Source organism: Dryas octopetala, chromosome 6 (genome assembly GCF_963921425.1).
Source record: "Dryas octopetala chromosome 6, drDryOcto1.1, whole genome shotgun sequence".
NCBI lineage: Eukaryota > Viridiplantae > Streptophyta > Magnoliopsida > Rosales > Rosaceae > Dryas > Dryas octopetala.
Window position 1 is genome coordinate 10,687,640 of NC_141371.1, and position 26,239 is coordinate 10,713,878.

At 35.2% G+C, this 26,239-nt stretch overlaps 3 protein-coding genes across 9 annotated transcripts; 1 reads left to right on the forward strand and 2 right to left on the reverse strand.

The window, feature by feature from the left end:
• Positions 1-1,454: 1,454 nt before the first annotated feature.
• LOC147282293 (putative disease resistance protein At4g19050) lies at positions 1,455-8,715 on the reverse strand. 6 transcript variants are annotated; one of them, XM_086248065.1, is made up of 7 exons: positions 8,495-8,715; positions 4,488-7,591; positions 3,084-3,153; positions 2,881-2,998; positions 2,646-2,783; positions 2,456-2,546; positions 1,455-2,293 (listed from the first exon to the last, which is right to left on the reverse strand). In XM_086248065.1, the coding sequence occupies exons 2-3, from the start codon at positions 7,587-7,589 to the stop codon at positions 3,130-3,132; spliced, it is 3,126 nt and encodes a 1,041-aa protein (XP_086104191.1). In that variant the 5' UTR covers positions 7,590-7,591; positions 8,495-8,715; the 3' UTR covers positions 1,455-2,293; positions 2,456-2,546; positions 2,646-2,783; positions 2,881-2,998; positions 3,084-3,129. The 6 variants fall into 6 exon arrangements, with proteins under 6 accessions (XP_086104191.1, XP_086104188.1, XP_086104185.1 ...); XM_086248062.1 differs by having other exon boundaries at positions 3,708-7,591; XM_086248059.1 differs by having other exon boundaries at positions 3,684-7,591.
• A 9,671-nt stretch (positions 8,716-18,386) lies between these two features.
• Positions 18,387-20,744, forward strand: LOC147282294 (Concanavalin A-like lectin protein kinase family protein). The gene has a single exon (XM_086248691.1). It carries the CDS (start codon positions 18,466-18,468, stop codon positions 20,482-20,484), a length of 2,019 nt encoding a protein of 672 aa, XP_086104817.1. The 5' UTR covers positions 18,387-18,465; the 3' UTR covers positions 20,485-20,744.
• A 796-nt stretch (positions 20,745-21,540) lies between these two features.
• On the reverse strand, positions 21,541-25,910 carry LOC147282295 (Cation efflux family protein). 2 transcript variants are annotated; one of them, XM_086246772.1, is made up of 10 exons: positions 25,240-25,906; positions 25,038-25,146; positions 24,886-24,925; positions 24,313-24,389; positions 23,342-23,430; positions 22,640-22,709; positions 22,458-22,496; positions 22,211-22,361; positions 22,029-22,118; positions 21,541-21,862 (listed from the first exon to the last, which is right to left on the reverse strand). In XM_086246772.1, exons 1-10 carry the CDS (start codon positions 25,652-25,654, stop codon positions 21,761-21,763), a joined length of 1,182 nt encoding a protein of 393 aa, XP_086102898.1. In that variant the 5' UTR covers positions 25,655-25,906; the 3' UTR covers positions 21,541-21,760. The 2 variants fall into 2 exon arrangements, with proteins under 2 accessions (XP_086102898.1, XP_086102899.1); XM_086246773.1 differs by lacking the exon at positions 24,313-24,389 and having other exon boundaries at positions 22,458-22,522; positions 25,240-25,910.
• Between the last annotated feature and the right edge of the window lie 329 nt (positions 25,911-26,239).

Genomic DNA, 26,239 nt, shown 5'->3' on the forward strand with positions numbered 1-26,239 from the left:
CTAATGGGCTATTATTCATATAATTTATATAAAACATATGTTTTGGGGTTTGAGGCTTTAAGCAATTGAGTTTGTTTTGGGGTTTGGTTGGGCAAACTAGTTTATGTAACTAGACTATATAGAGTATATACAATATATAAAATTTTAAACTTTATGGTTTAGGGTTTAGAGAATGAGAGATGAGTTGCAACCAAACCCTATACCATAAGTTTTAAATCCTTATATTATAAACCCTAATATCCTAAACCTTATACCATAAATTTTAAATCCTATACCTTATTACCTTATATGGCATATACCCTATACACTTATATAGTATATAACTATATATTATACCCTAGAACTATAAACAATTAAAAATTTTAGTATATAGAGTATAAACTATAAATAATATACTATTTTTTTTTTATATATAATATGAAAAATATACTAATTTTATTATATAGGGTAATGGGTATAACTAAAATTATATACTAAAACATTATTAATTTATTATTATATTATATATCTAGAAAATAGGTCATAGGGTTATATAAAATATATTTTAGGGTCTAAACCCTAAAATATAGTTAGGCTAATATTAATTTTAATATTTTATTAGGGTTTAGGGTTTAGAGTATAAAGTGTATAAAAATGTGTACAAAAAGTGTATAAAAAATATATAAAAATGGTATAAATATATATAAAAAAAATATATAAAATGGTGTATATGTGTATAAAAATAAAAATATATATTTTTTACAAATATGCGGTGCGGTTCGGTTCGATGCGGTTAAATAAGGTGTAGAACCGGAATCTGAACCGGAGAGAAGCGGTTCGGTTCGGTTTTTTTGGCGGTGTTGACTTTTTTTGGTCAATGCAATTTTTTATGATTTTTTTTGTGGTGCGGTTCGGCCGGTTTTGGCGGTTAAAATACCCACCCCTAGTTCTTATCATTGAAATGATTAGCTCGTTTCTTTTTTTCTACCGTTGGACATGGGTTGGGTTCTGTTTATTGGGTTTGTTTTCATGGGCTTTTTCCCTTTTATTTTCTACCATTGGCCCGATTCTTACCTGGCCCGGTCTTGAATTTATAATGATCATTTCAGCCCCCACAAAAATCCAGACAATAATGAGAAGAAAAGTTTAATGGCTAAACTTAAATAATCACGCTTATAATTAAGTTGAACTTGAAGAGCAGCATCGAGTTTAAAATACCGTCTCTTCATCAGAGAGTTTAAAATACCGTCTAATTGATAGTTACATCTGGGATCAGCCTAGTTTTTGGTCAATATATGCATGTGTTGATTAACTACATCCAACATGAATTGGCAATAAAGAAAGAAAGCAACACCAAAATTGCCTTAAAACAAGAAAAGAATAAAGGAAAGCAAAACACCAAATTAACAATTAAAGCAAAGAAAAAAAAAATGAAGGACAAAATGAAGTAAAGAAGAATAAACAAGCAGTGCCAATATATGTAATTTGGGGAACAAACTTGGTGGCCCATAGTCAAGACCCTCATGGTTATTTCATTCCATTATGCCCATTACAAAATCCATCATGACGAAAACATGGAAAAGTGGTCATATTTGACGATATTTACTCTTCATTCTCCTACTTAGGAGCTGGATCTTGTACAAACATATCAAATAAATGTAGATCAAGTTCTTGATGTATTGTATAGAACAGAGACCTGTGTAGGAGAAGAATACTATTGGACAGACATTATTTTTAAATTGTCATCCCATAACAGAGTCAGGTTTTCAAGATCACAACTAAGTGATGCACATAGAGATGATAATTAAGATTCACAATATGCCCCGGAAACATTTCATGATCCACATATGCCCACACAAGACCACAAGGTCCACAACTCATGACCAATGCTCCAGAAACATTTATGATTGGCAAGGCGTTTTATACATTTGGTGTTCTTGTGCTACAAGTTGTCTGTGGAAGAAAGCCTAGTAATCAAAACGAGAAGAAAAACCACAACAACAGCATGGTGTATTGGATATGGGATCTTTACAGCTGGGGAAGGATACTTGATGCTGTTGACTCCATATTTGATAGAGATGTTGATGATGATGATGATGATATGGCGGTGATTTTGGGGTTAGCTTGTTGCCATCCAAACCCACAATATCAGAGGCCTTCCATGAGAATTTCCCTTAAGGATCTTAAGGAAAACCAAAAACAAACAAAAATCCTAGACATGGTCAGCTTGAACTGTCAAGTCCTGTATTCCCAGGTCATGGTACAAACCATGCACAAATTGAAGAACCGGGCGGCCATCTATCCCTTTATTTACCTGTTAGCATCATCAAAATAAAATCAGCCACTAAAGGTCTCAAATCCTTACTGATAGGAAACATGTGCTAACAAAGATAGATAATATGTCACATACTGTGCAGCCAAATTGACTACATCACGATGGATTAAATATAGAACTTCAATTTTCAATAGTATTTACCTGTATTGAGTGTGAGCCAACAACATGACCAGGAAACCAATTCCCAAAGCCGAGCTTTAGAAACTTCAGAAACAACTTCACTGGCAGTAATCTAACATAAAAATAACAAGTCAAATTAAACATAAATAAATATCATTTACTAACAAAACATAAAATAAAACTTTACTGAAATAAATATACATCACCTCACCTCTTTCCAGCATTTGCACAATGCTGTAGTTGGAATGTTTGGTGGTGCCATTTAGAACAGAATACAACCAGTCGCTCTAAAGAGTGGTGGCATTACAAGCATAAAAATCCGAAACACAAAAATTCTGCATTCTGAACCCTGATAATTTAAAAAAAGATCACACATAGGAAAGAAAAACCAAGAAGGGAAACAACAAAGTGGAAAGGCAGAGACAGACATATGAAGCAGTATTTACCTAAGAGATAAACTCCACGAAGTCAATATCAACCTGGACTCGGAAAATATTGTCACACACCGGCTTCTGGGCTTCAGGTGGAAGTTTATATACTAAAAGGCATATATAAAGAAACATGCTGGCACACAAAAAGGCAATTAGTTACTAGAGAGAGACAGAGTTAGACAGTTAAGAGGGACAGAGGCAAGAAGGGAGCATATTACCTGCTAGTAGAATCAGAAGGAACATGAAGGCAAGCTGAGTGATAATTCAGATCTTCTGCTTTTCGGTAAACTGCATGACATATAGGACAAATATAAAAATTTATAGGAGTGAAAAAATTGATTATCTAAAATCATTAGGATACAAAAATATCATAAGGGGAAAAACTAATGGGACACACCAATACCAGTAATCTCTAGATAACATGACCAATCATCAATGAGGCTTATGCAAATGTAAAGAACACAATTGCATCATTCTGATGTTTCATAAAATATTTACTTTCAATCAAAGCCTTTCTATCAATATCAGGCATCAATTCAATAATTTAGGTCGGGGCATAAGGCTGGAAGAGTTTTTGTGGTCTTTGATGTCAACTTTTAACCTAGTTACACTTGCAGCAAAGGATATTCTAAGTCCATTGTCCTGAAGTTTCAAAGAACTCAAAACAATACATGACAATCTTTAATCAAATCAAAACTAGAGAGATGCATTGGAGGTAAGGGTATGCCTTAGAAACAGTAACCAGGTAAATTACATAGCACTAATCAAACAACAGGTGGGTTCCATTACCAAAACATAAATTTCAGCTGGAAACTTACCAGGATTGAGAATTACTAGCATACCTAGTCAACCACTTCAGGTTGGAGCTTCGGCAAATTGGGGCATTCGATAACTTTGGGAGTCAGTTGAACAGGCAATTCTATCCCAATGCTCGTCAACTCTGGCAGTTCCAACAGATACAATGTCTTTAAATTTTTCAATGTATACCCAGATGGGGTATCACATTTAAACAAAGTTTGCAATGTATCACAAAACTGAACATGGAGGGTTTCAAGGTTTTCTGCCAGCTGGGATGAGGGAAAGATATATCTAATCATTGGACAACAGTCAAGATACAAATGTTTAAGGTTCATAAATCCCTCAGCTTGCACATTCCCATTGTATAGACTGCTCAAAGTTGGAAGGTTTGAAATCCATAGAATCTCTAAGCTTCTCCCCAGTATGACATCTGCTTCTCCTCCACTAAGAATGTTACACATTTGTTTGCATCTCTCTATCCAACAGCCTTTCATTTCCTTCACATTATCAGCACCTAAATTAGATAGGCAACTTAGAAGGTCATTGTCAACTAAATATATATAATCCGCATGCTTGAGGACACTTTCAAAGCCATGAGGAAGACTATATGATCCATGGATTTCCAAAGACCGGTCAGGTTCTTTAGGAAAATAAAAATGTCTAGTGTGGAAGTACACATCTCTGGACAAAAGTTCGTTTTTGCAGCAATTGATATCTCCATCTTCACCTTGCTTTTTGAATACAGAAAAATGAAACTTTTTGAACTTTGTTGCCCAAAACTTGGGATCTTTGTCCAAAAGAGGAAAAATTTCAGAACCCCTTACCGATATGGAAGGCTTGTCACTATCCACAAACATTTCAGCACACTTGAAGAGGCCACATTGGTCCCAGTTGAACTCTAGTGGTATACACTTTATCTTTCCCAAGTCAATGTCATGCATACCCCTCAAGTCTGGCAGATCAAGGTGCTTTAGATGAGTCAACTCTGATATCTCATAGGGAAATTTTTTCATTCTGGTTCCTGATAAATCAAGAACCTCTAGAAGACTAAGTGACTCTAGAGAGTGCAACTCTTCTATCTGTGAACAATCTTTTAGCAGGAGCTGGCAGAGGTTGCTAAAAGTGTTTAGATGAGGCAAACTCCTAATTGCTGTTCTGGAAAGATCAAGAATCTCAAGCAGTGTAAGTGCTTCGAGATGTTCCACTGTTCCTAAGAATGAACAACCTTTTAGTGAGAGCTGCCTGAGCTTGATCAGTTTGGACATGGACGGTAGCTTTGTAAGTGGGGTTCCAGATAGGTCAAGGATTTGGAGTTGAGGCATATGCTCCAGAAAATCAGCTTTAAAATCAACTAAAGAAATGGCACCAGATAGATTGAGTTTCTCAAGGTTTGACAGATGTTCGAGTGGTGGAAGTTTTTTTAAGTCTTTGCAACTTGTGAGTATGAGGTGACAGAGGGTGCTGGAATTGCAAAGGGATGGTAGGAACTCAATCTTAGTGTCTGAAAGGTTGAGTGTATGAATATAAGACATGTTCTCAAAGGATTTATCTTGTATTCCTTTCAAAGCCGTGCAACCTGAAGCATCAAGAATCTTCAATTTGTCAAGGGAACTGGGGAGTGATAAATCAACCAATGCCACACAACCAGAAAGATTAAGCTCCTGGAGTCTTTTAAGTCCTTCCATCTCTGGAAGTTTTTCTAAAAATGAACAATCCTTTAGCAAGAGTTGACGAAGGTTAGGTAGGTTGGAGAGGGATGGAAGTTCTTTTACTTTGACTTTCGAAAAGTTGAGAACTTGAAGGTACCTCATATCTTGTAAGGATTTGTCTTCAATTTCAGCCAAATTGATAGAACCAGAAAGATCAAGTAATTCAAGCCCTTTGATTTCTTTTGTGAGTGGCAGTTTTACAAGCTCAGAACAATCTCTTAAGTGGAGATCAGAAAGGAGTTTGATGCTGGAAGGTAGCCTACTGATTTGAGTTTCAGATAAATCAAGGACTTTAAGGCTATCCAATGGTTCGTCCTGTATTTCTTTTAAACCTGTAGCACCTGAAAGATCTAGAATTTGAAGCTGGGTTACTGTGTTCAAGCTGGGCAGTCTTGTTAAGCTTGCACAGCTACGTAATAGAATCCGAGTGAGCTCACCAAGATTGTGAAGAAAAGGTAAACGACTAATCTGGGAATTAGAAAGATCAAGTGTTTGAAGTTTCTTGAGCATGGCAAAGGTTTTGTCTTGGAATTTTTTGAAACTGGTAGCACCAGAAAGATCAAGCACCTGGAGGTTTTCAAACGATAGTAAGCTTGGAAGTGTTTCTAATTGAGCACATCCTTTAAGGACGAGCCAGCGAAGTTCACTTTTTTTGAAAAGAGAACTAGGTAGAGATTTGATCTTGGCTTCAGAAAGGTTAAGGCTTCGAAGGTTACGCATGTTTACAAAAAGATCATCAGGGATTTTCTCCAACAAAGTAGCACCAGATATCTCAAGAACACATAAGTTTACAAGTTCTCGGATATGATCAATGTATTCCAAGAGATCACAGGATCTGAGCACAAGAATAGAAAGATTCTTTGTACTCGTCAACGGCAAAGGCAGAGATCTGAACCTAGGATTGAATATAGTAAAAACCTGGAGCTTCTGCGTGAGTTGAAAGCATCCTTGGGGGACTTTCCTACCAAGGCAATGTCCATCCATCAGAAGTGTGGAGACTTTCTCCCAGGTCTTATGACTGCATGGTGATTTTATCATACCATCCGTATGCGTGAGCCTCCCAAGACCTTCCCAGTTGCCATCTTCAAACACATTAGCCAATCCGAGCCTTGCAGTCCCATTAAATCCACAACGGCGATGATCAGTTATACTCAAAACTACTCCTTCCATGATAACTATATTATCCTCTTGCTTTCTCAGCATGCCACGATGTATAAGCTCCATCAGAACATAATGTCCTTGCTCATAGGCCTTCTCAATATGACCAATGCATCCAACATATCCTTCCATTATCCAGTGAGTGATCAACTCGTTGTAATGCACACCAGCATGTTTGCTCAAAAGTTGCATGCTATGCCAAAAACAGTCAGTCAGAGCATCACTTTCCAGTGTGTCATACCAAGAGCGAAACAGCAACTTTATAGCAGCTTCCCCATCAAAAGCTGCTTCTTCCAGTACACTTTCCAACGACGAAACCCCAGTACTACCATGATCTCCAAAGTAATTTAGTGCTTCTGCTATCGTGATGATTACAGCAGGCACACACTTGCTCATCTCCACAATAGCTTTAGATAGTATTTCAAAGCTTCTTGCATTCTTGATTTTTTCTCTCAATAAAGTCATGGCCTCTTCCATAGACAATGGATTGATAATCTTGTACAATGTTGTACGCGGGATCTCAATCTCTTGGTTCATCCTCTCTGTGGTATCTCTGCTATCACTTTCGCTTCTAGTGATTAAAACCTTAATCTTCTCTGGTATCTCCGTTGTAATATGGCCATTTGGACCCAGCAGACTGTATACTTCTTGCATAATCTTCTCTACATCCTGCTTTTGAGGAACATCATCCAGAATTAGTAGAAAAAGTTCATTTTTTTTACATGCTGCAGATCTTAATTCTTTAAGCTTCACAGATACTTTGTGCCTCAAATTCTCCGAGCGCTCCGCCTCCTCCTCCTCATCAGCATCTTCCCATTCCTCATAAATAGAGAATAAAGATAACTGGCGGGAAATGTTCTCTTGAAGAGACTCGCTGTCATATTTCTTATTCAGATATAGCCATAGAGTGTTGTGGATTGAGTCTTTCTTCATGCTTATCTGTATTGCAGTCCACGTTTTCCCTACTCCACGCTCTCCATCAAGAACGACTGTTGTCACATGGTCATTCTGTAACAACTTCAATATCTCTTGTATCCGTTCCTCTGTACCTAAAGCCATTGCTGATACCAAAAACGAAAACTAAAAAAAAAAAAAAAAAAAAGACATAGCACATGAAACTTTCTTAAAAAAATAAAATGTACACTTTCAGAAAGGGAATAAAATACAGTTTTTTCACTCTTATTAAAATGGTTAATATAAAATTAAACAAAGTCCATTCAAATCTTGAAATACCTAATTGACTTTGGAGTAGAGAAATTGGCTCTATCACTAAATCCTTCAGTTGCAAAGGCATGCACATACTTTCCTTAAAATTGTGTATCTTATAAGGGATGAGTTGGCAATAACAAAACCGAGAGAGAGTAAAAACAAAACAAAATTGGTGAAAATGCAAATATTCATTCAATTATTTATCATGGAATTGCATGGTTTAGGAATGCCAAAATTGCGAAAATCACAACAAACCTTCCTACTTGAGTAACAAAATTGAAAAATTGCATGGTTTGGATGGAGATTATAGCTTCCTCAAACGATGATTAAAATTCTCTAAACCTTTTCAAGAACGAAAACAGAAAAATTATTTGAGGACCTCTGTTCCCCTGGCCCCCCTCCCTTACTTCTTAAGGAATAATCTATCAACCAAGATTAGAGAAAATAAGGACAATTCTAAGTTGGGGGGAAAATCGCTTACACATCTGAAAATAATCAAAATATACAAATGAATTAATTACATTGAATAGAATCTTCACATGAGGGCAACGTTATACACACCCCATATTAACACAAGAAAAAGAATCAAAATATACAAATTAATTAATTAATTTGTAGTCAGAAGCTTATACAAATTTCTAATAATCAGGGCAATTAAGTTGATGGCAGGGTGTTTGCAACATCAAATTAACCACTAAACCAATAAAAAAGAATAAAGCAGAAAGTGAAGATAAAGAAGAAAGTTTGAGAAAAACCTGATGATGGGTTGGGTGGACTCGAAACTGAAAGCCTGAAACACGAACCAAGCTGTGCAAAACTTCAAAAGACTAAAGAGAGTCTGCTAATTTTGCTGTTGAATTAATGTTGATGGAGCTGATATGATACTTCTCACTTGTTGTCATGGCAGCCATGAATGCCAGAGTCAACCGTATAGTCTCTTCACCACAAGGTCCACAACCTACACGTACCTGCAGCCTCTGTTTTGTAGTTGAACTGTTAAACGTCTAAACTATGCACCCCTTGCAATATATGAAATATCAAAATTAATTCTAATAAACAAACCCATCAATTTGGGGAACATGGTGGCCCAGTCAAGGCAACACACACTTCATAAAAGGAAAAGGAAAGGAATCTATTCAGAGTAATGCTATTTTTACCGTATAAGTGTATAACTGGCTACCTAGTTTATCATCTCTCTCATATAATTGGTGCCTATTTATATAAGTCTCACACATCTAGTCATCTATATTAGAGATATAGTCAGCTAAATAGTTAGTTGAAGCCAACTAAACCACTTAGAACAAAAATAAATAAAGTAATGTTTTTTTTTTTTGTCTAAAAATAAAGTAATACTAGTCTACTATCACATGTGTATTACTAGAATTCACTTGTACAAGTGAGTCATACCTTCTCTCTAATATATATATTGTACGAAAAATGAATACAAAGTGAATGATATACTCTTCTGCTTTACTTTATATTTTTTTTGTTTATATTATATTTATAGTAAATTTAATGTTTTAGATTTTAAATTTAAGGTTACACATTTTATAATTAAAGATTCAGAGAAAATTATAAATTTGGTCCACTTATTTTATACCTAGTTTAATTTTGGTTTATAATCTTTTTTAAGTTCAATTTTGGTCTACTTATTTTATACCTAATTTAATTTTAATCTATAATCTTTTTTTTTTAGTTCAATTTTGGTTCATTTTTTTTATATCTAGTTTAATTTTAGTTTCATGATTGAAAGTTTGAAACTGATAGTAAACCCGCAAATAAGCCTATTAATAATTAACGATATATATTGTTATGCCAATATTGTTCAGAAGCCAAGAAATTCAAGCCTCTTTTAGGGAAGGAGAGAGATGAAATCCTCGGTAATAAATGAATAAAGTAAATGGGATACCCTAATGGTTTACCTGTGATATTAGAAAGATAATTAAAGAGATTTTTCATTGAGATATATATATAGACTACTGACAACTTCTTTTATTATCCAAAAACATGCACCACAAGTTTTTTTGAAACAATTAATAGGTCCCTAGTACGTAAGTGCAGTTTTAACTACGTTTTACGTGAATCAACTTGCAATGAAGTTGCACATCTCTGGGACAGTGCTAGCTTGGCTTCCTCACTCACGAGAAATTATCACTGCATGCTTATAATGAAGTTGCACATCTTTGGGTAAGGAGGAGCTATACCAAAAGATGTAGCATCATCATAGTTGACATTTTTTTTTTCCCTTCCATTCTATTACAAAAGGAAATAAGAAATTACATGCATGTGAGAGTTAATGATCTTTATATTTTTCTCTTTTTCTCTCTCTTTTTTTTCTTTTTCTTTTTCTTTTTCTTATTCTTTTCTTTTCTTTTCTTTTCTTTTCTTTTTTTCTTTTTTCTTATCAATAAAGATATAGTCACCAAATTTTTCACCAAAATATATTATTACATATATCATCAATATCTTATTCAGAGTGTGCTGTAACTAAATTAAATAAATGAAACAGCACAAACATGCATGATTGAAAAACAATTGTTACAAAATTTAGCCAACTATAGCCACTTCCCTTGCCATTTACTCTTCTTACCCTTACCGGCCATTCCCTGTTTTCCTCTCTGTCTCGATCAATATCTACCCTTTTACATATACATGCAGCAACGTTTCTCTCACTGATCCACACACAATTTAGGTATGCAAACTTTACTCCTACTTGTTTGGACCGTGTTTGTAAGGTTTAATGCATGTATTCGTGAAATGAAGTATTATTTCTTCAAGATTAATTAATTAACTGGTTCCATCTTAGCTCCGAGAAAGATCGATCACCCATATCCTCACACATTTTGTTAAATATTAGCCAAAATGTGAGGACCACAAAACAGAAGAACGAAGAGTCCATTTGTGTAGTTTTAGTTTAAATGATCGATTCATTTTCAGTATGATCAAAATTTAGTTTTAATGATTGATTCAATTTTAGTGTAATCGATTTAGTTTCAGTGTGATCGATTCAGTTTTTAGTCATCAATTTAATTTCAGTGTGATCAATTCAGTTTAAGTGTATTGATTCAGTTTTATTGATCGATTTAATTTCAGTGTGATCGATTCAGTTTCAAAGGGATCGATTCATTTTCAGTGTGATCGATTTAGTTTCAATGATCGATTTAGTTTTAGTAATCGATTCAATTTTAGTGTAATTGATTCAGTTTCAGTGTGATCGATTCAGTTTTTGGTTATCGATTCAATTTTAGTGTGATCAATTTAGTTTAAGTGTGATTGATTCAGTTTTAGTGATCGATTCAATTTCAATGTGATCGATTCAGTTTCAAAGTGATGGATTCAATTTTAGTATAATCGATTCAATTTCAGTGTGACGATTTAGTTTCAGTGATCAATTCAATTTTAGTGTTTTTTTTTTTTTTAAGATGATCGATTTTGATTTGTGTGAAACTGAAATTTGGGAAAGTGAAGATGTTGAAATTTCAAAATCGTAATCATTTTGTAATGGGCTTGTATGTTGTATGTTTGGACTTTTCGTTATGTTTTTTTTTTTTTTTCCCAATTTTAGTTTTATGTTTTAGTGGGGTCGTGGGCTTTAATTGCATGTTATTATTTAGTATTTGTGTACAATCTTCATTGTAAATATCTAATATTAGATATATTTTTTTTTGTAATTATTTAATATTCATTAAACTCTATAATTTAAATTACGATAATACTAATTGTCCCACATTTTTTTTTTTACATTTGTATTCCACTTTATGTGTCATTATTTTACTGAAAGAGTATTTCATTTTTTTTTAGGTTTTATTTTTTATTTTTTAGTGTCTAATATATAAATATCATGTAAGGCGGTATAAAATTGTGATATAAAAATATAATAAGTGTAGCATTACTCTTTAAATTAATCCGAACTATAATAGCAAAACTTGTTGTGCAGGTGAGTTGGTTGGAAGTGGTTAGAATATTATAATCTATGTCATTGGTTCACAGCTCAATACATCGTTTCTCTTCAGTTTTTACTAAAGTGTAGCACGTGGGCCAAGTATGTCGAAGTAGCACGTGGACCAAGGCCGAACTGGACCTACGCATGGGCCAAGGTGGAATAGGCTTGTTTGTCCCGAGCAAGGAATAAAATTTCGGATTTCGAGGAAATTTCGATGGAAATTTCGATGGAAATTTCGAAGATTTTTAAATTTCGACAAAAATTCGACGGAAATTATTATCAAAATACGGAAATTTTGAATGAAACTTCACCATATGTTTATTTAACATATTATCTACTACATTGATAAAAAACATTGAAAAAAACCAAATTATATGGTAGGTTTCATGTGATATGTGATGAATATAATGCGCGCTGGAGGCAAATACTGTTAAAAAAATGCTTCACTAATTAATAATTACTTCAATAACACCTCAATTTTATTTTTACTATAATATTGCCACATGAATTACAAAAGTAATCAATACCACATAGAGTTTCTAGGAGGTTCAAAATTTCCGCTGTCTTCAGTATCATCATGTCCAGAGTAGGTGTAATGTGAAGAATAATCATCCCAAGATACTTCTCCAGCATAATTTTGCATGTAATTATCAACATGCCAACCATATGGATCAGGAACCTGTTGTGGTTGAATTTGCCCATAAGCATACTCATTAGAAGAGTTTGTCTCTTGTTGTGCCAATGAGTTACTATCAGACTCAACCAAGTAAGGCAGATGTGGTGGGTAGAATATTGGAGGGTTTTGCCCATAATTGTAATTGTCACTTCATACCAATTCCAATTTCATAATCATATCATATCACCACTTTCAACTTCCATATCAATATTTATATATCATACAAATTGCACAAATCATACAAATCAAATTCAACCTAAAATTATACAATCAATTCCAAAATTATACGATTAAAGATTCAAAATTAACCCAAAATCATACACTTATACAAATCAAAATCAACCCAAAATTATACAATTAATTCCAAATCTATATAAATCAACCTAAGATTAATATAATTTATCTTATATAAATCAACCCAAGATCAATATAATTTACATGTAAACCCAAAATATGATATTGATCAATTGATGTTAGATAATATTTAAAAGTGGGTAAATGATATACTCAACCTCATACATACATATATACTCATATACATCAATACATGATACATTAATTTAGACATTTACACTGTTAGTTAAGTGACTTAAGTCTATTAGACAGTTTAGAGTTTTAGTCTATTAGACTATTAATTTAGAACACACAAGTGTATGTTTAGCTAAAAGATGCGCGCTGCATGATTACCAACCCGAGAAACACGAGTACAAGAAAGAAAAGAGTTAAAGAGAGACTGTGCTCTCTCAATCAAGGCCCCATTGGAAGACCAGCAAGGGTCGACATTATGGAAGTTAGTGACCACCTCCATGTTGAGAGTAGTAATGTGGAGCAATATCCCACATCGGAAAACTAAGGCTTAGCATATGTGCTTATAAGTCTTGGGCCTCTCCACCCATTGCCAATTGGTTTTGGGTTGGATGCTCTAATTCTATCATGGTATCAGAGCTTGGTTATCCGCGTGTAAGGCTCAACGGTCACACGTGCTCCCACGTCACCCAATATAATTTGTTCACGTGTAAGGCTCAAAATATCGCCACACGTGCGGGGGCGTGTTGAGAGTAGTAATGTGGAGCAATGTCCCACATCGGAAAACTAAGGCTTAGCATATGTGCTTATAAGTCTTGGGCCTCTCCACCCATTGCCAATTGGTTTTGGGTTGGATGCTCTAATTCTATCACTCCAGGCGTGGATGTGTTAGCTTGTTATGTGGAAATGTAATTCTTCTATTCATTGCATCAAAATGGGTTTTGTGTGTGGTGCAGAGACACTCCATTAGATTAGGAAACTCAATTCAATTCAAAAATAAATGCCACCTAACTAGTTTCTGGTACATTAATTAGGGTGACAGCACCTACTTAATTTGCTCATAAATTAATTTGCTCACCAACTTCAAGATATAAATAAAGAGGACCAATTAATTTGCTCACCACCTACTTATCTTGATATATGTCATCTGTCCTTTAACCTAACCATATAATAGCTAATAATAAATACATTCACATACAGACTATTACACACAGTCACGGGTTGATGGCAGACTTGGCAGTATGGCACTTCAGCTTCGCACAAACTGATTTCAGATTTTCAGGTTGGGTTAAGAGAGAGAAACACGCCGGGGGCTTCGAGGTGGCCGGAACGGCGCTGCAAGCCGAGAACGGCGCCGAGAAGATAACGCCCAAGAACGGCGCTGCAAGCCGAGACGATGGAGGAGAGAGGCGAGAGAGAGAAGAGACAGAGCCGAGAAGACGAAGGAGAGAGGAGGCGCTGCAGATCGGGTTTCAGATCGATGGAGGTGTGCGCCGACGACTATGCAGGTGAGATTGTGAGGCTGGGTATTTGAGGGAGTAAGGGAGTGAGGGAAATTTGGTGCGCTGGGGGCTGGGGTTTGCTGGGTTACTGGGTATTTGAGGGAAATTTCGTCGAAGTTTCCCTAAATTTCGTGGAAATTTCCCTCAAATTCAAAAAAATTTGCATTTAGGGTATTCGAAATTTCGCTCGAAATTTCGGCGAAATTTCGAATATTTTGCCGAAATTCGGTCGAATTGGTGTTAAAATTTCGGACCCTTGAAAAATCGAAATTTTCGGCGAAATTTCGCCGAAAACTTCGAAATTTAAACCCTTGGTCCCGAGGCATGCACAAGAATAATATGGACATTTGATATCCAAATATCTTAGAATTTCGGATTTTTTTTTTTTTGGTCGATATCCAAATATCTTAGAATTTCGGATTGAATAGGGACGGAAGCATTAAATAAATTGAACTTAAATACTTTTATATAGGTTGGAGGCTATTAATTAATCCTACCCCAAAAAGGGGTTAATAATAGTTTACTAAAATAAAAAGACTTAACTATCGATTTATCACTCAAAATTGTAACTCATTCTTATATTGTCACCTAACAAATTTTTTGTCTCAGATTACCACATATAACATACATCCGTGTCCCATTTTACCTTGTTCAGTCAACAATTTCGTTAAAAATGCTGACTTGGCCTTTAATGTTGACATGGCGCGCTAGATGTGTGCCACGTGTCATATTTTTGTTTTTATTTTCGAATTTTTTTATTTTTCGAACTTAGAAAAATACATGGAAAATTCATGTGGATTCGTCTTGACTAGCCCTAATTTACTATAGGGTTAAATTACCAATTTGCCCTCTAAAAATTTCCAAATTTATTTCTAAAAAATTAAAAAAAATTTCCCTCTATTAAATAAATTCTAGAATTCTCAAAAATATTTTGAAAATTACCAAAAGCCTGTTTTAGAGAATTATTTCGAGACTTTACGTAAATTCTAGAATTTATTTATAGAGGGAAATCTATTTTCCTCTAAGACTGAGAGGTCTTTTGGGTAGCAAGTGTTCACGAGAAAGGTATTGTTAGTTTTTAAAAGACTAACGATGCAGACCTCATATTTTTTGGAGTTCGGAAAATTATTCTATGAATTTCCAAATAGTCTAGAGTATTTTAATTTCTAGAAATAAATTTGGACTTCCCAAATTTTCTGGAAATTTTTAGAGGGAAAATTGGTATTTTGACTTCATAGTAAATTAGTACTAGTCAAGACAAGTCCGTAGGATTTTTCGGAGTTTGGAGCTATTTTTAATTAATTTTCAAATTTTATAAAAATAGAAAAATAAAAAAAATCTGAAAAATAAAAGCAAAGATGTGACACGTGGCGCACATCCAGCGCGCCACGTCAGCATTTTTAACGGAATTGTTGACTGAACAAGGTAAAATAGAACACAGATGTAAGTTACAGGTGGTAATCTGAGACAAAAAAATTTTTAGGTGGCAATGTGGAAATGAGTTACAGTTTTTTGTGGTAAATCAATAATTAAGCCAAATAAAAATGAAAAGACTTTAAACTAAATATTATGTTATCAAGCAGACCATAAATTTTATATGGAAATTAATTAACATTCGTAGGAGTTTCCTTTGAGGAGACTTGAACATGCATGGAAATACAAATCCAAATTGAATTGAACAAATCAACACGAGAGTATTTATCTTGCAGTTGCTGATGCATGAATAATAGTCATTAATTTAGACTTAATCTAGTCTTTCAAATTCGGTTAATACGGCCAAATTGGACTTTTGGTCATATTGGAAAAGTATAGAACTGATAATGTTTCTCATTGTATATATATTTTGTCATTTTCTGTGTTTTCAGGATAAGATTATTCTGTGTCATTGTATATACATCAAACAACAGTCACAACACCATATAAGACAGTACAAATCCTCAAGCAATCACGATGATGCTGTATAAATCTATAAAAATACATTTCCAAGTCCATGGAAAACATGTTTATCTCATACCATTATACCCATTAAAAAAACAATTAAATAGAGAATGGAGAGATAGAACAGAGAAGTTTCCTTCTCATACAAGTCATTGGTCTGACCTCAATTACCTTAAATATCTTGCAAAAGAATGTGTCTATTCCTTGAAACCTTGAAAACTCACCATCTTCTTCCTTTTCGTTCTTGTCTCTCCAACTCCATATCCTATAATCTTCATGAGTATCATGCAGATTTTATTACTATTGATTTGTTAAGATAACATATAGCACCATAACCAAGGGCAGAGCTGTAATTTTTAATTCAAATGTCTTAATTGGGGGCTATTATATTATTTTTTTTTCAAAATTTTCAAATATACTAGAAATATTTCTAAAAGTTTCCTTAAATATGCATATAGTTACATGTGGGTTGGGGGCAAGACCACTTCGTGCCCACTTGCATGTAGCTCCTCCCCTAAAGATAACTAAGGGTTTGTTTGGTAAGATTTTCGCTCATGAGATTAAAACTAATTAAAACAAGTTGATAAATATATATAGTTTTTTTTTTTCATTTTAGTTTTGTTTCTCTTTCACTTCTTCATATTTCCCATCCCTTATGTTAATTTAATGGATTGAAGAATAATTTGAAGTGTATATTTCATGGTGTGCAAAGACATAATTCACTACAATAGAATGTCATTAAGAAAGTCAGAATAATTTAAGGAGCAAATTAATGAAGGCATAATGAAGGAAATTAAGGTTTGACAAATGTTGATGGAGATGATTAGAACCGTTATGGAAATTAACACCTTGATCCTTTTTCTCTCCTTTCTTTCTCCCTTCTCTCATATATTTTATTGATATCTCCTTAGAGAATTAAAAATAAAAAGACTTAAAACTAATTATAATTATATGTTATCCAGCAGAGCATAAATTTTATATGGAAATTAATTAACATTCGTCGGAGTTTCCTTTGAGGAGACTTGAACATGCATGGAAATACAAATCCAAATTGAATTGAACAAATCAATGATCGAGCAGAGGATTTATCTTGCCGTTGCTGATGCATGAATAATATTCATTTAAGACTTTAGTTTAGTCTTTTAAATTCGGTTAATACGGCCAAAGTTGGACTTCTGTTGATATTGGAAAAGTATGAAACCGAAGATGTTTCTCATTGTACGTACATATATTTTGTCATTTTCTGTGTTTTCAGGATGAGATTACTTTGATGCATGCATGTTACTTGGAATAATATATTGAAGTTTCCTGGCTGATCTCCTCGATCAAGAGAAAAACAGGTTGAAAGTAAAACAAGTGAATACAATAACAATGTTTTTCCTTGACTGTATTGTTAATATATATGATCGATCGAGTTCAGATAACACGTACGCAAAATAAATAACTTTTAAAGCTGATCGATATGAATAATCAAGACTTATAAATGTGCATCGAGACCCTACGTACTTTGAAGCTAACTAGTGAAGTTAATTAGTTTGTTACAGCTACACATGTTCATTGGTTGAATCAAGGACGTACAGGACAAAATTGTTGATTCATGTGGTGTGTAGCTGCTGGATACTGAAAACCAATATATGGTTCAAGTATCTTGGTAATTAGGTCACGTAGCCTTTAAAGGCTTGCCTCAGCTTCTTGTAGTTATCTTACCTCAGCAGATATTAATCTAAATAAAGTATGACACGATAACTAAATGCATGTTATATGAAAACTAATCAACCTTCGTAGGAGTTTCCTTGGTGGAGACCTTAACCTGGCTTACATTGTAAAAGTCCGAAAAAGAAGATTTTTGTCCTTTTACATATATTTCTATCTATATTTGTCATTTTCTGTTTTTTAAAGGATGAGATTATTCTGATGTTAGTAGATAATGAACTTTCCTTGCAGACTTTGTCATTTTCAACAACCTGTACGTTTTCATTGACTTCAATTTTAAAATTAAGTTTAACACACAATTAGACAACAATCATTTGTGCAGTAAATCTTTAGTGATATAGATTCAGCGGCCTGAACAAACAGTAAATAATATTGTAGATATCCTCAAGCAATTACCACTGTACTACCATTATGGTGTATATATGTACAAAAATAGACTTCCAAATCCAAAGTATGTTTATCTCATAAGTCATACCATTGTACCCATTAAAAAACCATTCAAACAGAGAATTCGAGAAAACAAAGAAAGTTCCTCCTGATACAAGTCATGCATTAGTCTGACGTCAATTACCTTAAATATCTTGCCAAAGAATGTGTATTCCTTGAACCTTGAAAGCTCGATCAGCTTCTTCCTTTTTTACATTGTTCATGAAGACAATGCAATTTTTTGTACTAAAAAGCTTTGTGTTCCAACTAGCTCTGTGGTGTGGTGCTCTTACTCGAGCAGGATGCTTGAATTTTAACTATTCAACATTTCAAGACGAACATTTGAATTCTTTTATTCGTGACAATTCGAATATAGCTAAAAATGCTATCCAAGTCACTCCTGATTTTAGTTTCGCTTCCATCGAGAATGAATCTGGCATGTTTTTATATAATGAGCCATTCAAGCTGTGGAGAGAAGAAGGCAAAGGCGGTACTAATCGCACCAAAGCATCTTTCAATTCTACCTTTGTACTTAATATCACTCCCAAAACCGATCCAGGTGGCGAAGGCCTGGCCTTTATCATAACTGGAAGTTCCTCTCTTCCGGCGAACAGCGAAGGACAATGGCTTGGAATTGTAAATGCAAGTTTAAATGGATCTGATCAAGCACAAATAGTGGCAGTAGAATTTGACACAAGACAAAGCTACTCGGAAGATGTAGATGACAACCATGTGGGGTTGGATGTAAATAGCATTTACTCGATGGAACAAGTGCCATTAAGTAGCTATGGTGTTAATCTTGCAAGCGCAAGCAATTACACAGTCATAGTTCGGTATGACAGCCAGATCATCAGCATCTTTGTTTCCCTGACCAATGCAACTGGGGAGAAGATGAAGAATCCAGTTTTGTCTCGCTCTCTTGATCTCTCTGACTATCTTCCACAGAATGTTTACGTGGGATTCTCGGGTTCCACAAGCAAGAACACTCAGCTAAATTGCATACTATCATGGGACTTCTTCTCATCACATATAGATGAAAAAGAAGAAAATTCGAACCTGCTCTGGGTTTGGATTGCGGTTCCAGTAGCAGTACTAGTACTCTTGCTAATTAGTGGAGTTGCTTGTTACTTGTACTGGACAAGACAACGTGAAAAGGAGCAAGTGGAGGATGTATATGCGAGGACAGAAGAAGAGATTCAAAGCACTTCCATGGCTCCAAAGAAATTCAAACTGAAAGAACTTCAAAGAGCAACAGGCAAATTTAATCCCAAGAACAAGCTTGGAAAAGGTGGCTTTGGAACAGTGTACAAGGGACACTTGGGAAATAAAGTGATAGCAGTCAAGAGGGTCTCAAAGGATTCACGTCAGGGCAAGCAAGAATTCATAGCAGAAGTCACCACAATCGGCAGCCTTCGTCACAAAAATCTGGTCAAATTAATTGGATGGTGCTATGAAAGCCATGAGTTTCTAATTGTCTATGAGTTCATGCCAAATGGAAGCCTAGACAGATTCGTATTCGGAAATCAGAATTCAAGCGTGGAGATAGAGGGACCAACACTAAGCTGGGAAAGAAGGCACGGCATAATATGTGGAGTAGCTCAGGCAGTAGATTATCTTCACAATGGATGCGAGAAGAGAGTGCTTCACCGCGACATAAAAGCCAGCAATATCATGTTGGACTCAGATTTCATTGCCAGGCTGGGAGACTTTGGACTGGCTCGTACCATTCAGCAAACAGAATTCACTCACCACTCCACTAAAGAGATTGCAGGGACACCAGGTTATATGGCTCCAGAAATATTTCTTACTAGCAGGGCAACTTTTGAAACAGATGTTTATGCATTTGGTGTTCTTGTGCTAGAAGTTGTCTGTGGAAGAAAGCCTGGAAATCAAAATGAGCTGAATAACTACAACAATAGCATCGTGTATTGGCTGTGGGATCTTTATAGCAGGGGAAGGATCCTTGATGCTGTTGACTCCAGATTGGTTGGAGACATTCATGAGGATGATATGGAGTGTGTGCTGATTTTGGGGTTAGCTTGTTGCCATCCGAACCCACATCAGAGGCCATCGATGAGAACTGTTCTTAAGGTTCTTGCAAGGGAAGCAGATCCACCGCTGCTTCCCATTGAAAGACCTGCTTTTGTGTGGCCAGCCATGCCTCCATCATTCCAAGAAACTGCACTGGCTGGAGGTCAAAGTACTCGATTCACCGAACTCACTGCACTCACTGGAAGATGAAACCCTGCTCTTCTGTCAATGCCATTCTTGTGTACTAGTGGATTCAGCAACACTTATTCTGCATTCCTGTCGGCATATATTTTGTGCACTTGCGAATTCAGAAACACTTTTTCTTGAGCTCAAGATAACAGTGTTCTAACCGTATATTGTATATTTTATCTCTTATAGCTTAAATTATTTTCTTTGTTATAGCTTCAGTAGTTAAATTTCTTGCTATAAAAATTGAAATGTTATAGCTGGTCCTGAATTTAAAGGGAAGTAGAAAGCATTATATTTTAAATCTTTTTGCTCGATAGATATGACATATAATTATCTCATGAAAAACATTTTTACTTGATCTCAGCCCTTGTCGTTCCCTAGCATAAAGAACCTTTTTATTCTTATGCTCAGAGATTGTCATCTCTTGGAGAGCATTTGAAAACTTGTGCGTCTGTTATCCTACTCAAAAACTGTTTTAAAAAATTTTCTTCTATACCATATGAAAATAAAAACCAATTTTTGGAAAGGATACAAGAAATACAATGCATATCATATGAAAATAAGTATAAACTTTTGATAAAGATGAAAGCTACTACTTTGATTGTCATCCTTATTGCGTTTTGGGGAGGTTTCCGCAAGTCGAGTTAAAGACCACTTACAGTCATCATGCTCGCCCATACCATCTCACCCTTGTTTGTAAGTGAGAGTGTGTGTCATTCTTTTTTATATGAGAGAAAACATTCTTGCTTGTGAGCTGTGTGGCATACCTTCCCAAGGATTGGCAGGGGCTGGTGCTGGGTTGGGAGGAAGATAGAGAAGGAGGTTTGGGGTGGGGGGTGTTCGGGTGGGAGAGGGGAAAGGAGGAAGAAGATAGAGTTTTTTTTTTTTTTTTTTAAGTTTTAAAATATTAAATTTTTTTTACAAGCGGTGAAAAGACAAAAATATTCTTACCACGTCAGGAGATAACATCCTTATTCACAAAAAAAACTAACAAAAATACTATTTTGACACAAAATGAAAATTAGAAGTATTTTTTTACAAATTTTCAAAATTGAAGTACTAAATTGAAATAACATGTAAAGTAAAAGTACTAAATTGTAATTCACTCATATTTGATTACAATGTGACATGTATACGATCAAATTCCTCTCTTTCATATTGGGAAATAAATGAGTCACCTTCTAATGGTAATACCACTATTTGAAATGACAAAGTGAGAACAAATCTACATCTCCGACTTCAATCCAATCCGTTTTCACCAACCACCAATCAATGCAGAAACGAGAAACAAAAAATCTCAGACATTGTCAGCTTGCACTGTCAAGTCCTGTATTCCCAAATCATGGTACAAACCATGCACAAATTGAAGAATGGGGCGATCATCTATCCCTTTCTTTACCTGTTAACATCAATCAACTAAAATCAGCCACTGCATATCCTTACTGAGAAGAGACGTGTAAACAAATAGATAATACTATGCAGCCAAATTGACAACATCAACATGCACTCAATATAGAACTTTTTTTTGGCCACACTCGATATAGAACTTAATTTTTAATAGTTACCTGTATTGAGAGTGAACCAACAACATGACCAGGAACTAATTCCCAAAACCGAGCTTCAGAAACTTCAGAAACATCTTCAAGGGCAGAAATCTAACAAAATATATAATGCCATATTAAACATCAGTAAGTCCATTTACTATCAAAACATAATAATAAGCCATACTGAAATAAATATACACAACCTGTCGCCAGCATTTGCTCAATGCTGAAGCTGGAATGTTTGGTGGTGCCATTTGGAGCAGAATGCCACCAGTCGCTCTAAAGAGGGGCATTACAAGCATAAAAACTGCAACTGAAACTAGTCCGAAACACAAAACTTCTGCATTCTTAACCCTGCATAATTCAAAACAGATCTCACATATAATGAAAAAAAAAAAAAGGAAATAGCAAAGAGGAAAGGTAGAGACTGAAAAACAAAGCAGTACTTACCCAAGAGACAGAAACCAGGATGCCAATATCAAACCTGCACTGGGAAACAAATTTACATCTACCAGCTTCAGATGGAAGTTTGCATAACATATATAAATGAGTATGCAGGCACACACAAAGGCAATTAATGTACTAGAGAAAGAGAGTTGGAGGGACAGATGGAAGGATGGAGCATATTATACCTGCGAATGGAATCTGCAAGAACATGCAGGCAGACTGAGTGATTGTTCATATCTTCTGCTTTTCTGTAAACTGCATGACAAATATATGCCAAATAAAAAAATGTACAGCAGGGAAAAAAAAACATCTCATTTTCCAATGTACATACTGCCCTTACAGGGAAAGATTCATTGCTAGGCCACGCATTCTAAAATCATTAAATCAGGATGCACAAATATCATAATGGGAACACTGATGGATACACCAATACCAGTAATCTCTGGATTATATTACCAATCATCAATGAGGCTGGTGTACATGTAAGGAATGCAATCGCATCATTCTGATGTGCCATAGAAAATTTTACTTTCAGATTGCTATGCTAAAACCTTTCTATCAATGTCAGGTACCATTCCAATAACTTAGGTCAGGGCAAGAGGTTGGATATTTTTTGTGGCCTTTGATGCAAGGGTTTAACCTAGTAGCACTTGCACCAAGGTCTATACTCAGTCCATCATCCTGAACTTTCAATGAACTCTAAACAATACATGACAATCTTTAATCAAATCAAAACAAAACTAACCCTAGGCATTTCTTTAGGTACTAATGAGATGCATTGGAGTTAAGGGTAGGTCTCAAAAACAATGACCATGGTAAATTTCCTAGAACAGTCAAAACAAAAGAGGGTCTTAATACCAAAACATAAACTACATCTGGAAACTTACCAAGATTGATACGAGCATAATTTCTGAAGAACCAAACACCAATAAGATTCACCAGTAGATTTGTCACTGCCGAAACAATCAGGTAATGCCTATAACCAGATAATTAGCAAGCAATGAAATCCATCAGAAGAAAAACTAGAACCAAAAACTTTCTAGCACAGTTATTCATCTAAGTATGTTTGCAATTATATATGATATAGACCAGCGCAACATTAAAATTTTCACACACTGGCAAAATTCAACTAGATAAACAGATTGATTATGCAAACAAAAAAATGCATTCACACACAAAAACATATGCACTAAGTACCAAGTCATGAGATCACTTTAAAACACCATACTGCCCGATTTTGGTTAGAGATACACGAATCTACAGGGATTTTGGTATAAAAGACAGCACAAAATTATGCTGTGTGCCACAAAACTTACTGAAGACAATTCCCAACATAAAACTCTAATGTTATCTAGAATCGAACTTGCCCAGAAATTGGTCATAAGTTGGAATTTCTTAGCTAGTCAATGATGTTGGAAGATATTGATTTTATTCTAATAACCTGCAGTGAAGCTAATTGATTGATTAGGCTTATAATTAGGCTGATTGCTTGTAATTAGGCTACTATTTGAAATGATTTCCTTGTTTTGATCATTTACTTTTGTATAAAACTCTCCAAGATGGAGAAGAAAATAACTGAGAAAAGGATTATCCTCCTGTTTTCCAACAAATGAAGCACACATATAGAGCTCTCACATGTACGATGCTAACACATGGTAATGGACCACAAAGGCAACAATCTGGACACTGGTGAGATGACAAAAATGTTTGGGAACAATAATGAAAGCAAATGAAATAGTGAGATCCCAGAAGTTTTAAGTGTACATTGTGAAAGAACAATACGATGAATAATTAAGTTCAATTGACACAATCATTGCAGTAGAATATCCAATCATTGTAGTTTGCATAACCAACTTACTTATGTTCAGATTCATCCTGTATGAATGCATGAAGCGCTTCCACAGCCAAGGAGAATGACATAAACAAAAGAAACAGCTGTCTACATGTGCAGCAGAATCAAATCAAAGTCCACATATTAGCCAGAGGTTACATAAACGAAAGTATTTCAATAATTACAACCAAAAGACAATAATGGGAGGGAATCTCTATTGAGATATATAGAAAATGTAAAAGTGAAAACAAATGTAGATCATGGAAAAGGTTTAATCTAAAAGTGGATGGTAACAACCTAATCAAGTCAAAACTAATGGCACTTGGATTGCAAGATGCCCTAGTTTTACCAATTATAAGTTCTAATGTTAGAAATTTCTAGTATGGACCTCCAAAAATAAGACAAAGCCTAAGAATTGACATTAACACAAGTAATGTGACACAAGACAGCAAATCAAAATGTCCTCAAAATACTAGTCCTATGCAAGCATCATTACCTAAAAATAGAGAAACTACATAACTTAACATGCACAAAGAAAGTTATTTAATTTATTACAAAAGTGCGTACAATTGCAATGATATGGAAATGTGAAATACTTACAGCATTGGTAAAAGCAGACAAAACTTCTAGCCTGTTGTACCTGATTTATAGAATAAAAGGAATTCATTATACTCACCATTCTCAAATCCAAAACATACCCAAAGCTATTAACAAAACAACTCATTTTCACTTCCAAGACATAACAGTCTTACCCATAAGTGTAAATTCCATCAGGTTTCTTTCGAGAAGCCGCCATAGCGAACAAGGAAAAAGTTAATAAGCCACACCCAAAAGTTAAATGAAATGAATCCGACACCAAACCTGAAAAAAAAAAAAAAAAACAATTCAACAAAAGCTTAAAAATAAAATCATAAATTACAAATAAAATTAGGTAGTCAATCATAATCTACGAACCTATACGCCCCGTGAAAAGTCCAATACCCAACTCCGCGGTCGAATACGCCACATTAAGCGAGATCAACACGAACAACCTCTTCATATACCGATTTCCGGACCTCAAGATCCGAAACACCGATTCGAAAACCAACAAGGCCGAGACTTTCCTTGCCGAAACTTTCCGTTCCCCGAAAAGCTTGTCGCTTTCGTCTTCCGAATACGCTCCCGGCGGAACGTCGATGCTGGACACACTCCGCGAGAGGAAAGGCGCGGCTGCCGAGTCGTTCAGATTGATCGAAACCGGCGTGTGCGGTTCGCGATACTGCTGGAACGAGGCTTGGCGCGAAAACGCCAATCGCCGATCGGTGGCGCCGAGTCCGAAATCGGCGCTCCATGGGTTCTGCGAGCCTTTGAAGGAATTGCTCTTCTCCATGAAACCCTAATCCGAAGTCTTCTGATTTTGGAACTTTTAGGGTTTGGATTGAAAGGATCGGAGTTTGGGATTCATATCTGTATGGAAACCCTAATTTGAGAAATTGGGACAGGCGAGGACTGCAGGTCAAGTAAACGAGCTTCTGGAAAGGAGTGAGAAACCAGGGAAGATGGACTTGTTTGTTGCATGGACTTGTCCCAAGTAATGTTAGTTAGTCTCTCCCACTGTGGGGTCCAGTTTTTGTGTTGACTCATCAACGGTGTACTGAGAGAATCAGCCGCCTTTTGTTGCTATTTATAGAAATTTTGTTGGTCGGTATTTTGGATCAGAATTTATCCATCACAGAATTTTGTAAATATATTAAAAACAATATGAATATTATAAGTTGGTTTATATCAATCTCAAGAGAAAGACTTCCATACAATATTGTATTTATACAGCATTGTGTCTATCTTTCTCATCATCATGTGCCTAAATCACATAATAAAAGAGATAAAAACGTATACAATGGTAATAAGTAAGTTCTTATCCAATGTCCAAATGTCACTCTATATGACATAAAATGCTTATATCCTCTGATAACAT

Bases quoted from the DNA above. Each gene is read 5' to 3' on its own strand.
- LOC147282293 (XM_086248062.1), bottom strand. From the start codon at position 7,589: ATGGCTTTAGGTACAGAGGAACGGATACAAGAGATATTGAAGTTGTTA.
- LOC147282294 (XM_086248691.1), top strand. From the start codon at position 18,466: ATGAAGACAATGCAATTTTTTGTACTAAAAAGCTTTGTGTTCCAACTA.
- LOC147282295 (XM_086246772.1), bottom strand. From the start codon at position 25,654: ATGGAGAAGAGCAATTCCTTCAAAGGCTCGCAGAACCCATGGAGCGCC. The intron at 24,390-24,885 runs GTAAGTATTTCA...ACATGTAGACAG, and splicing joins TGTCTGCTTTTACCAATGCT to CTGTTTCTTTTGTTTATGTC. The intron at 22,710-23,341 runs GTAAGTTTCCAG...TTTGTCATGCAG, and splicing joins TTATGCTCGTATCAATCTTG to TTTACAGAAAAGCAGAAGAT.